The sequence below is a fragment of the Siphateles boraxobius genome, unplaced genomic scaffold (genome assembly GCF_051911475.1).
Source record: "Siphateles boraxobius isolate OS27281-9 unplaced genomic scaffold, OSU_SipBor_1 1, whole genome shotgun sequence".
NCBI lineage: Eukaryota > Metazoa > Chordata > Actinopteri > Cypriniformes > Leuciscidae > Siphateles > Siphateles boraxobius.
Window position 1 is genome coordinate 7,457,243 of NW_027508699.1, and position 12,257 is coordinate 7,469,499.

Sequence of the window (12,257 nt, forward strand, 5' to 3'; positions counted from 1 at the left end):
GATTCTATTCATATGTCAGCGAGAGAGAGAGAGAGAGAGAGAGAGAGAGAGAGAGAGAGAGAGAGAGAGAGAGAGAGAGAGAGAGAGAGAGAGAGAGAGAGAAATAATGTGTGACCCTTTATGCAAAAGAAATAAGATCAGTTTAAATGCTTTTGCAGGCTGTGTATATACAAATACCTATCAACAATCTATAGATCAATGTTAAAATGGGACTGTATTTCTTGCCGAATGCAATAAGGACATTATAAAATTAATTTATCATCAAGCTAAGACTCATAAGTAATTGAAAATACATCATTACAGATCATATCAGTGACAAAGATAGAAATGCCAGGTGAAATTTAGATCTTTAACCAATCATAAGTAATTAAATCACAAATGTAATTGTCAGACGATTAAATTGTAAGCTGTACATGAGTAAATAGGTGTATGTGGACACAGACAGCAGATGAGAATGCAGCAGAATTCAGACTGTGGACTCTCAGTAAACATAAAGTTAGTCATTAACACACTTTAAACACCACATCCTCCATTCCTGTTCCATTCTTATTGTTCAAAATGTAAGTAAACTTTTTTATATATATATAATTATTGAAGGTTAGTTTAGTCTTGCAGTCATCGCGTTTCATTAGTGAACTTTTTTCATAAACATAAACAATTTTAATGAACTCGCAAATGAAATTCCTATTCGGATTTATCTCAGCCACCATTATTTGTTCAGTGAAAGGTTTGTTGGGGTTCAGTTAACTTAAAGGCTGTTTGTGCTGTGCTGTCCTGTTGGATTAGAGACAAAGCAGAATGACAGAATTGAGCAGAGACTAATTCCAGCTAACATTTAAAAGTTTTTGTTTCATGTGTTTTCCAATGTAGTTCTCATTTGATGACAAAATCTGGCCTCTAACTACCCTGCTCATATTTTGGAATACGGTAAGAATGATTTTTCTCTGTTATTGACAGCCAACTGTCACGCTTTTGAATGCGAGTAATCATCCACATATCTCTAGCCGAACTACCAGTTTAACTCTAGTTTAAAAATATTCAGGTACAGTTTGAGATATCGGTTTTGCTTTATTTACAGGGTCTGTTGCCATGATGAGGAGCCTCTTTCTCTGTATCTCAGTGCTGGTTGTAATGTGGTCTGATAGGGCTCTCTGCAAGTCAGGTATGAGGTCAATATCCCTCATTACAAAGTGTATGTAGTTTTTTTATGAATTTGTTAAAAGCTAGTGACCTTTAGAAAATTTAAACATTTAGGGGAATTCTTTAAATATTTGTGCCACATTAGAACATTAGAAATTGCCACATAGTAATTGCATACTCATCATGTTTGTGCCATTACCTGATTACGCATAACTTGTTCAAATAAATGGCGCTATCAGTAGGCACAATAAATTCTTAGTGAATTATTCTGTTAAATAAAAAAAATTATAAATGTAGCATGCATTGGGCTTAAAAGCAATTTGGAAACCCACTCCGAGTGCTCTGCCTATTAACATTGTGTCTATCTTGGTCAGTATTTTCTAACAGCCCAAAAGCACACATGCTCCTGCGGTCGAGGAGAGCCAACACTTTTATGGAAGAAGTAAAGGCCCCTTCATTGGAGCGTGAGTGTAAGGAGGAACTGTGCGATTTTGAAGAAGCGAGGGAAATCTTTAAAACGAGGGAGGCCACGGTTTGTAACGTCAGCTTTTACCTGTATAAATTTCTCCCCTTAAATTATGATCCACTGACTAATTGTTTGTCTTGCAATTTTTTACCTCCTCGGAATGGTACGAATTGTCTTGCAGTTGGAATTCTGGACAGTGTATAAAGGTTGGTTAGGTCTGTGTTGTGAAATAGCTTTCTGTGGCATCATAACTGGTGGCACTCATTAGGTGTTCTGTACCCTTAGATGGAGACCAGTGTGCCTCGAACCCATGTGTTCATGGGCACTGTGTGGATCTGATACAGGATTACTCCTGCACCTGCCACTCCGGATTTGAAGGGAGACAATGTGACCTGCGTGAGGCTCTTGCTTTCTTAACCCTCTTGTGCGCTTCAGTAATTTTTGACCAAAACATTTAGCATTTTGTTGTTTTTTTTCAGAATTATTTACCCTCGGAATGGTAAAATGCTCAAAAGGTTAACAGACTAACAGGCCAAGTAAAAAACGGATTATAACTAAAGCATAAATATAATGTAATACCGTAAAATAAAAAAATATAAAAAGAAACTAAACTAAAATATATTACATTCATTTCACTGGAAAAAAAAGTCTTTGAAATAAATAAGTACATTTTACATGTTCAAAAGTCTGTCCATTTGTCAAAATGTTACAATTTAAATTTCACAAAATATGATCAGTGACATAGCTGACAAGAAGATAAGGAAGACGTTTAGTTTAGAAGTTTGCAAATATTAAAATAACTTAAAGTAAACAAAGGCAGTATTCCAAACTGAGTAGCAGCATAACAGTGTGTTCAAAACACAAACACCAGACTATGAACAGAAAGCACTAAAGAGCTTAAATACACAAGATGACAGACTGAATGCAAACATGTGTTATCTAATTAATCATATAATGAATAACCATGGGAACTAACTAGTGGTGGGAAAATGAGAACAAAGTAAAACTAACCAGAGAACTAAGCTGGCAAAATTGGAACAGAACACAGTGAAAATAAGACCAACTGAGCATAAGTGTTACAATAGCACAGAATCTTTTTTCTTAATATTTCTCATACATTTTTGTCATCATGTTTCCTTGTTAGAATCTTAAACCTTTCTGATTAGGGTAAATAATTTAAGTAAAGGATAATGTATATCAAGCAGGTTGTTATTGCAGAATAAACCCTAAGGTGATCAGGACCCTGGCACGAAGCAGAGGTTCATTCTACGATAACAACCGGCCGGATGTAGATTATCCTGTACAATATCCTTATTACACGGTTACTTGCCACATAAGTAAGTTCAACTACAGATGGCTATCCCTGGCCACCATCGCTGCCATCGAGTTCGTCCAATCACGGCGGCTGTTTTTTGGTGGCTCGGAGAGCTAATCTGAAGTGCAGCACAGCTGGTTTTCACTGTGTCAGTGGAAAAACCTGACCTTGGTCCAAATCTTTCAGCAGATCAGCCTGGTATGCTTGCAGCACAGCCATTGTGTGCAAGCCATCACCAGCCAGACCCGTCATCGCGTATGCCCTGCCCTTTAAGCGCAATTGTTACAAGGTTAGATGTTGTGGGAAGAAGAAGGCGGGAACCAGCGAATGATAACGCACATTTTAATACCAAAAAAACAAAACAAATAAGCGAAAGTAAAAGACAGCAGCCCCTCACGGACGACTGCTGTCACATATAATAAAACATAAAACACAACATAGGTCCAGGCCTGTTTCTCTCTCGATCTTCACTGTCATCACTCCTCTTTTATGCTTCCGCTCCTCCGTGAGAGATACAGGACCAGTGCGTCGTGCGGGTGTCTCTCATCAGTAATTGCGCCACCGGCCTCGCGCTGCTCTCTCACAGCCCTCGACCTCGTCCTGCTCGCCACAGCGATGTTTGTTTAAAAGCCAGGACCAGAGCACTTAGTGTCAATGCCTCTCCAACCATGAAATAGTTCTAAAACCTCTCGTCAATTGAGGCATCGACAGATACCCGTGTTCGCGCATCACCTCAACATCAGCGTAGTTTGCTCGTTGATGGCAACGCATGCGCGCTGAACACGGGTTCTTCTATGCCTTTTCGATGTCATTGTACAGATCAGGCAGGAATGGAAGGTTCATGGGAGCTGGAGCATTATGGCTGGAAAGAAACCATTCATAAAGTCTGCCACGAGCGGTATCTTCCCTCACGCGCTCCTATGGCAGCAAAGCCACGGTGAGCACATTCCATAACACTCACAACTCATCATATGTGGGGTAGGGTGGCTGTGATCTCCTGCTTCCTTGGGCTGCCAGCAGAGCACTAGCTGTCAGATCAGAGTATTTTAGTGACAAAACATCCTCATCCGGCAGGTCAAACTCACAAGCCTCCGAGGGGCGTTAGAGCTAAACAACTCTCTCAAACTCCTCGGCGAGCTCCCTCTTAAACCCCACGATTCTAGTCTCTGCTCTGTCTGCGATCGGGACCTGAATAGCCTGGTACAGATGTCAGTCCTTCTTCCTCGAGAAGAGGGCCAGATTAGAGCAAAGTTTTCTCAAGGGAAAAAACTCACAGATGGCACAAGCAGTTCCCTCAAGAACTGATCGTGCTTGTTCTGAGCCCAAACAGTAAACGCACAAGTTGTGTGTGTCATCAAGTGTCAATACATGGATCCACAGACTTCCTAAAGCGCTTTTCACAAGCGATGATTACCTTTTGAAGTTTTCAGGTTAAAGCTTACAAACAAAACAGTCCCTGAAGACGAAAAGAGGATGACATGTTCTTTAGGGCCCCTTTTATACTTCCGGATCGCACTAGTAGTGACGCATAGACATAATAAATACATGGACGCCCTATTGGCCGCTGGAGCGTACGTCAACGGCGCCGCCATATCGCGGAGGGCAACTTTCCCATACCTCTCATTACGGGAATTGAGAAAAATGCCTGCTTCGTGTGCTGCTTGGGGCTGTACGAATCGCCACACAATTGAAAAAAGGTCTCTGGGAATTACCTTTCACAAACAAGACTGAACATTTTTTTCAGGTTGTATTTGGTCATTATATAATTAGTAATAGTAACATACAACACATACAAACCACTGAAATCGGTTGATAAATGTAAACGTTATTATTGTTTTTATCCAGGAAAACCGCAGCTCACCCATTTACTTGCATTTGTTTACAGCCTTCAGGACGCGTTGACGTATCACAGCAACGTTCCAAAGCGGCCAATAGGGCGTCTATGTATTTATTATGTCAATGTAGTGACATCATAGGCTGTTGTGGGTCAATATCGATTGCTGTGATTGGATAGCTTTTCAGACACCGGTTCACGTGGAGGGTGTTCCCCATACCGTCATCGACGCAGTGCGAGTTCCCTTTCGAAAGGGAATTCTTGTTTTTGTTGATATTTTAGAGATGAATGTTTTTACAGAGAGGATTTTTGATATTTCTTTTCATCACAGCTTAAAACAGAAAATACTGTCAACGGCAAAAATAATAAAGATATTTAAATAAATAAATCACCATGTTTTTAGGAATAAAATGTTATAAAAATCCGGTGAATGAAAAAAACACTCTGTAAAATCTTTCTGAACATAGATACGAATACAACTGGTAAGTTTGGCGTATGTAAGTGTTGTACTGCAGTAGATGAAGGGAAAAATTTATTTTGAGAAAGATATGCACTGTATTTAAAATCTACAGTACAGGCATAAATAGGTAAATAATTAGATACATAATGAATAATAAAATGAATTCTTAAATGTGTTTTTTCTTTCTGCTAGTCTGAAGACATTATGGAAGCGAATTAGTTGGTTTTGCCTGTCTTGTGTCTTGAATTAAATTTGATTTGTAATTCCAGATTTTCAATCATTTGAAACGCATTTTATCTTTATGTTGCAGCATATAACTAATGATAATCTAATTGATTTTATATTTGAGTTATACTGTGGTCAACCACAATTGAAAGGTGCAAATGAATCACTTTTGCCTGCTCGGTCAGTGTTTTTTGATATGCTGTCTCACAGATGATTTGGAGCATTTAATAGTGGACGTCTCGAGTTACAGAGCAGGTGTGTGTTGAGGTCATGGTGATAAATGTCCTTACAGCAGTTCTGTTGTTTTGTCCTCAGAAAGGACAGCCTCTAACTGCTCTGTGAACAATGGACATTGTGATCATGAATGCCATGAGAGAGAGGATGGTCTTGCTCGCACGTGCAGTTGTATTGAAGGATACCAACTCCAAGACAACTCTAGAAAATGTACTGCCAAAAGTAAGTTACCTGAACAAAATGCACAAATAGAAACTATATACACTGGTGATTTTGTATCCACAGTGCACATTTGCATTTGTACTCATGCATTTTAATTGATATAATAAGAAATACTCACTAATGGATAATACTGGGAAGTACTCAGACCAAGATAAATCTCATCTTGAGGAAGTTCTTTGACCCTTGATAGAAAAAAAAAAGTATCTTCTAAAGCCATTTGACAAATTAATTATGGTCTATGTGCATTTTTTTCATATACAGATGAGGCTTCATGTGGCCAGATTCGGATTGTAAAGTCTTTCTATAAAAATAAGCCTTTAGTAGGTTTACAGCCATGGGTCGTAGGAGGTACAGTTGGCAAAAAGGGAGAGAGTCCCTGGCAGGTATTTTTGATTCATGTATCTGTGTAATCATATGTAATATAGCCCAAATGTTTTATTAGAGCTGACAGATGTCAAATCTTATACCAATACTCAGCCAGAGCATATTTTGTGCTTTACTATATAAACAATAATGTGTGTATTTTGCAGGCACTTATACTGAATAATCAAGGCAAGTTTCACTGTGGTGGAGTTCTGATTGACGAAAACTGGGTCCTCACTGCTGCTCACTGCCTAGAGACAAGTACAAGGTTCAGTGTCAGATTGGGTATGTGATGCATTTTGAAGTATTTTTTTATCCTCCCTTACATTTACATTTTTAGAAGATGCATTACTTTAGCAATTTGCCAAAAACATGCATGCGACATGACAGTTCCTTGGACAGGAGGTGAGTGATGTTGTTTACTAGCTTAGGCCTCAGAAGTGAAAAGAAATGCCAAAGTATAAGAAATGTGCTATTACATTTTACACAGGGGCTATCCAATGTTATTTTATAGTTTACCCAAAAATTGAAATTCTGTGATCATTTACTCACCCTCAATTTGTTCCAAACCAGTATGAATTTTTTAAGATATTTTGAAGAATGTTTGTAACCAAACAGTTGATGGACCCAATTGACTTCAATAGTATGAGGGGAAAATACTATGGAAGTGAATGAGGCCAATCAACTGTTTGCATCCCTTTCAAATGATGACAGGATTTTTATTTTTGGGTGAACTATCCCTTAAATTCCACAGATAAAATGTCCCAACGACTTGACGGATAGCACTGAAATAGGTGTCCTGAGAAATCCCACTTTGTTTCTGTTCAGCCATTTTTAACCAGTCAGAAAAAGTGGCCAACCATAAACACCCTCAAGCTTAGAATAATAATTATATACCTTCAGGTTCCCTGATGTCTTTGGAGAACGTGTGATTGGAAATATGGGTGAGAGGTGGTCAATTTTAGTGGCTAAGTTTGGAGAAAATTAGCTAATCCTTTAAAAAAAAAAAAAGATATGTGCAGAGCCCCTAAAGCAGGGGTGTCCACAGACTGTCCTGCAGAGTTTAGCTCCAAATTAAACACACCTGAATCAGCTAAACAAGGGCTGTGTTTGAAATCGCCCCCTCATTCACTATTCCCTACATTACTCCATTAATATAGTCCACTCAAATGAGTGAATGAAAACGAGTGAGTGGATTCGGACATTGAGTACACTGTTAAACGGCTGTCGCTTTTACATAGTTTGTGCTTGCCTTTTAATTATAAATTTGACACTTAGCAAACTGGCAGCTCCAGTCTTAAAGAAAAGATTTATCATGAACTCTGTCATGGAAACTATCATATAAACCTTAATTAAACAATTATTAAATCAATTAAAAAGGAATTTATACCTGTATGATGTTACGCTGTACCCACATTGGATCAGCGGTTTGGAAAATGGATGATTCAGCTGCGGGCGCCATCTTCTGCCGAGATGCAGGAATTAATTTGGTGCACAGTGCATTATGGGTATTCTCTAGCCATTTAGAGTACATCAGTTGAATCCAGACAGGTAAAAATAAAAAATAAAAATAAACTATTTCAAGGCTTTTACATTCTCTCACAAATGTTTTGCAGTTCCACAAGGAACTTTGCGTTCCCTCGCAATAACTTTGTAGTTTCCCCAAAAAACTTCACGTTCACTCGCAAAGAACTCAAAAGGTTTGTGAACCCTTGTGAAAGTTTCTCAGGGGAACGCAAACACTTTTTCGAACTGTGAAGCTTGTATTGTTGTTAATACTTTAATATGAATTAGTAAAAAGTGTAGTAGTTGTAAATTTGTCTAAATAATCCTTTAACTAAGTGGGATGGCCGTCTCTGCAGGTGACTATGACCGGTTCAAGATGGAAAAAACTGAGATGACCCTTCCTGTCAAACAAGCCATCACCCACCCTGAATACAACCCTTACACAGTGGACAATGACATAGCTCTGTTACGCTTGGCTGCACCAGCCAAATTTTCCACATACATACTCCCAGCATGCCTCCCCAGTCAGGACCTGGCAGAACGAATGCTGCATCGCAACGGTACCATAACGGTCGTCACTGGCTGGGGGAAGGACAACGAGACCGCTCATCATTTCAGTTCAACTCTCAACTTCATTGAAATTCCAATTATGGACAAAAGCGAGTGTTCCAAGCATATGATGAACAACCTCACTGAGAACATGCTATGTGGAGGAGTGCTAGGACAGATCAAAGATGCTTGTGAGGGGGACAGCGGGGGTCCAATGATGACACTCTTTCACGATACATGGTTCCTTGTAGGTCTGGTGTCCTGGGGAGAAGGCTGTGGGCAAAGACACAAGTTTGGCATCTACACCAAAGTGTCCGGCTATTTGGATTGGATAAACAGAGTTCGTCAGGGGCGGGATAAAGTCTAGACACCTTATTTTCAACCCTGTTCTGCCTATCATAGAAAATATAAAAAACTCACTATAGTTTTTCCGAAATAGTTTGACAGTTAATAAACACATAAATGCAAGATGCTCTTATTTCCGTTATCTGCATGTTTAAGGAAATCAAGCTGTCAGTCAAATGAGGAGTTCAACTAAACAAACGTTACATATTATGTGTTTTAATAAGGATATAAAAGGAACACACACTTGTAAAGTCTCGTTATTTGATTCCTTTATTGGGTGAAAGAAAACTTTATTATACAAGAGGGATTCACATATTATTTGAGACATCCTAAAATACAGTACTGCAGTAGATTTGTTAATGATTTAAGAAATTTTAAAGGATGACAATGAATATGTATTTACATTTAGTTTTTAACTTGACATCAGCGAAATAGCACAGTATACTATCGCCTCAGAAAACAACGTGCACTGGAGACATTCCTGAGTATGGACAGTTACAGATACCAAATTGCCGTTTACACGACACCGTTTTCAACTAAAACGGAAACTTTTAAGTGTTTTGGCCGTTTATTTACTTGACAACTGCATTTTGGGAGCATGAAAACACAAACATTTTCAAAGTGCTAATTTTTAAAAATGATACCGAATATCGCCTCCGTGCAAACTACAAAAAAAAACATGAATTTGTGAAAATGGTGATGTCATGCGCATACATATTACATGTTCAGTCTATAGTGACATCGCCAACTACTGGCCTGGCATGAATACAGCGTTTTTAATCGTTTTCGTGGATCCGTTGAAAGGGGATCGTTTTGACAAAGTTGTTGTCTGTACTTGTAACATTTCAAAAATGCAAAGGATAAACTTTTCAGTTTTTAGTACATCGCTGTCGTGTAAACGTGCCCTAACAGAATTCCTATTCAAAACAAAATCATAGCGGGTAAATGAATATTGCATAGAAAAAGGAAGCTGAGAAAATAAAGACAAACATCCTTTTTAAATGAGCAGACCTCTAAGTAACTGTCCCTGAGTGGTGAGGTGGAAGAACTACTTTCGTTTTTTGGTTGTTTTGGTCTGAAAAGCACACACAATTACATAAAACATCATTTAAATATTTCTCTTTAATTTTATCTATGCAAAATAAATAAAATCATACTGAGATAACCAGTTAGCAGGACAATGTACAATTCTGGTGTTTCTAGCAATTTACAGGTTTTCTATGTTTATTAAAGGGCAGAAAAAAAGGCCCTCCAAAGAGCCTTAATGCAGCTAAAATAACCTAAAATGACTTTATTCAAACAATCATCCTGTTGGACAAAATGTAGGGTTGTACCTAGGCTAATATTAAAAAAATTATATTACATTTCAAATTAAAAAATGCAAATAAATGTCAAAGCCTGAGCATAATCATTTAAGGCACATATCCTTATTTTAAATTCATAATTTGCAGCCAGCTTTAACAGTGAAGTGTCTAAGGCCTTAACTAGTATATTCAAGCATTATATTAACAGGTCTAATATTAACAACAACAGCAAAAAGGTTGAAAATGTCCTGTCAGAAAATATTGGTATGAAGTTAAAAAGGAGAAGGGTTGGATCTTCGGCTGGCTGACCTCCTGATCTTCAGCTCCTGTTCATATCGCTCCAGCTGAGTCCAAAATCCCGGGTTAGGCTCAACAACAGATCGGGCATGTCTTACTACCTGATAGAACAAATAAGAATTACAGAAGAGTTAGACAACACTATATTCTGGGAAAAAAATCTGGAATGTTGTGTTTTTTCTATTATCAATTAGGCTACTATTGACAATGATTATGATGATGAGTGATGAATATTGTTGATGTCCTGTTCTTGGAGCAAATTATAATTTTATATTACACAAACCAATAACATATCAAAAATAATAATCAAGGATGAAATACCTATTTAAAAAAAATCTTTAATATAAATAAACCATACTGCACATATCCTGACTAGAACTGATTGCTATCAGAATTAAATCGGACATAAACACTATTCATACCTGGAAGGCATCTGTTAGCGTGAGACCTTGGTGCTTCATTAAATAGGCCACACAGACAGTAGCTGAACGGCTGCGTCCATTCTTACAGTACACAACGGTCCGGCCTCCCCTTTCTGCCTCGCTTGCTATGGCATCAGCACAGCGATCAAAATACTTGTACAGGTCTTCATTAGGGTCATCATAGACGGGTACACGCAAAGTGCTGACCCGCATTGTGGGAAAGGGTTGCTGCTTTGACACATTGATACAGAAAGTGACCGCCTCCTTCTGGATGAGATCATTGTTACAGGCTGACTGGGCATTACTGATTAGCAAACAGTCTGTAACTATGCTCAACTGCAGCATTTCTTGCTATATGGTGCCTGCATATATGTGATAGTGATATGACTATATGTTTGTGTCTTGAAGAAACGTCATAAGTTATGAATGAATATCATCAACTAACATTGTTTTATATACTAAGTTCAGTAAAGACTAGTGTTATTATAACAGAGGTAGATGCATATGTCAGATATTAGAGTATTATAGCTAATGCATTAGCAAGGAGATGGGTCAGATGTTTCACCCTAATGCACTGACAAGTCTGGTGAGCTGTTGATTAAAACAGAGAGGAGAGAGAACAATATCTGTTTAGCACAAACACATGCAAAGCTAAAATAATAAATGGAACAACAATGTTGTAAAGCAACCTAAATGTACAGTAATCATTTCAAATGTGAACTGGGCATGCTCAAACACCATGTTTAATAGCAGGGATATACTCAGCCTTCCACCCTCTTTCAAAACACGACATTAAAATTAAAATGAGCATTCTGACCTGCAGATTGAGCGTAGGGATGATCCTCGAAGCGGATGTGTCGTTCAGGAGCTCGTCTTCCTCCATCACAAAAGTCTCTATGCCAGGGAAACCGACAACGTGCAGTGAACTCACGTGCAGCTGACTGACCCCGCCCATTTAACTGTCAATCATCGCTGTCCTCTCGCTCAATGACCAGTGTACGGTAAAAATAGTTACTTGAAATATAACTTGCCAGACAACCAGCTGAACCAATAGATATGCCTGTTCTGCTGACGTTTTGTCGCTGAAAACACTGTTTGGCCTTCACAGTCCGGAAAATTCAATAATCTTTTATCCGCAGTTGTACCTCAGATTTGTTGGCAATAGTGTACTGAGATAACAATAATAAGGGCTCTTATGTTTGTTTATTTATAACACTCATAGCGCCACCTAATGGACTGTGCATTACGAATTTAAAGGAAAAGTTTCCATTCATTGTCATTGAATGTGAAAACTTCTCATTGTTCCTCTTTCTTTCTTTCGTTCTGTACTGAATAAATGCGTTTAGAATGACCTGGGAGCGAGTAACGTTAGATGATGTCAGAATTTAAAAATTTGGGTTAACTAACCCACATAAACAATCAAAGAGATAACTAACTAATTAGGAAAAAATAGGTAGAAGTAAAAATATAAGTAATTATTATAAATAATGCATTGAGTGTATATATATATATATATATATATATATATATATATATATATATATATATATATATATACAATACGTAAAACGTAAA

The 12,257-nt window shown here is 38.1% G+C and overlaps 2 protein-coding genes across 2 annotated transcripts; one reads left to right on the forward strand and one right to left on the reverse strand.

The window, feature by feature from the left end:
- Positions 1 to 678: 678 nt before the first annotated feature.
- proca (protein C (inactivator of coagulation factors Va and VIIIa), a) lies at positions 679 to 8,905 on the forward strand. Its single transcript, XM_077193952.1, has 9 exons — positions 679 to 927; positions 1,079 to 1,162; positions 1,515 to 1,672; positions 1,788 to 1,812; positions 1,892 to 2,002; positions 5,756 to 5,896; positions 6,158 to 6,279; positions 6,427 to 6,544; positions 8,122 to 8,905. Exons 2-9 carry the CDS (start codon positions 1,090 to 1,092, stop codon positions 8,679 to 8,681), a joined length of 1,308 nt encoding a protein of 435 aa, XP_077050067.1. The 5' UTR covers positions 679 to 927; positions 1,079 to 1,089; the 3' UTR covers positions 8,682 to 8,905.
- A 1-nt stretch (position 8,906) lies between these two features.
- On the reverse strand, positions 8,907 to 11,892 carry dusp28 (dual specificity phosphatase 28). The gene is made up of 3 exons (XM_077194092.1): positions 11,500 to 11,892; positions 10,683 to 11,273; positions 8,907 to 10,361 (listed from the first exon to the last, which is right to left on the reverse strand). The coding sequence occupies exons 2-3, from the start codon at positions 11,025 to 11,027 to the stop codon at positions 10,236 to 10,238; spliced, it is 471 nt and encodes a 156-aa protein (XP_077050207.1). The 5' UTR covers positions 11,028 to 11,273; positions 11,500 to 11,892; the 3' UTR covers positions 8,907 to 10,235.
- Between the last annotated feature and the right edge of the window lie 365 nt (positions 11,893 to 12,257).

What these genes read in the sequence shown, in the direction of transcription:
- proca (XM_077193952.1), top strand. Translation starts at nt 1,090, where the DNA reads ATGATGAGGAGCCTCTTTCTCTGTATCTCAGTGCTGGTTGTAATGTGG. An exon ending in AGGGAGACAATGTGACCTGC is followed by an intron (nt 2,003 to 5,755) that starts GTGAGGCTCTTG and finishes TTTTGTCCTCAG; the next exon opens with AAAGGACAGCCTCTAACTGC. An exon ending in AAGGTTCAGTGTCAGATTGG is followed by an intron (nt 6,545 to 8,121) that starts GTATGTGATGCA and finishes CCGTCTCTGCAG; the next exon opens with GTGACTATGACCGGTTCAAG.
- dusp28 (XM_077194092.1), bottom strand. Translation starts at nt 11,027, where the DNA reads ATGCTGCAGTTGAGCATAGTTACAGACTGTTTGCTAATCAGTAATGCC. An exon ending in CGCTAACAGATGCCTTCCAG is followed by an intron (nt 10,362 to 10,682) that starts GTATGAATAGTG and finishes TTGTTCTATCAG; the next exon opens with GTAGTAAGACATGCCCGATC.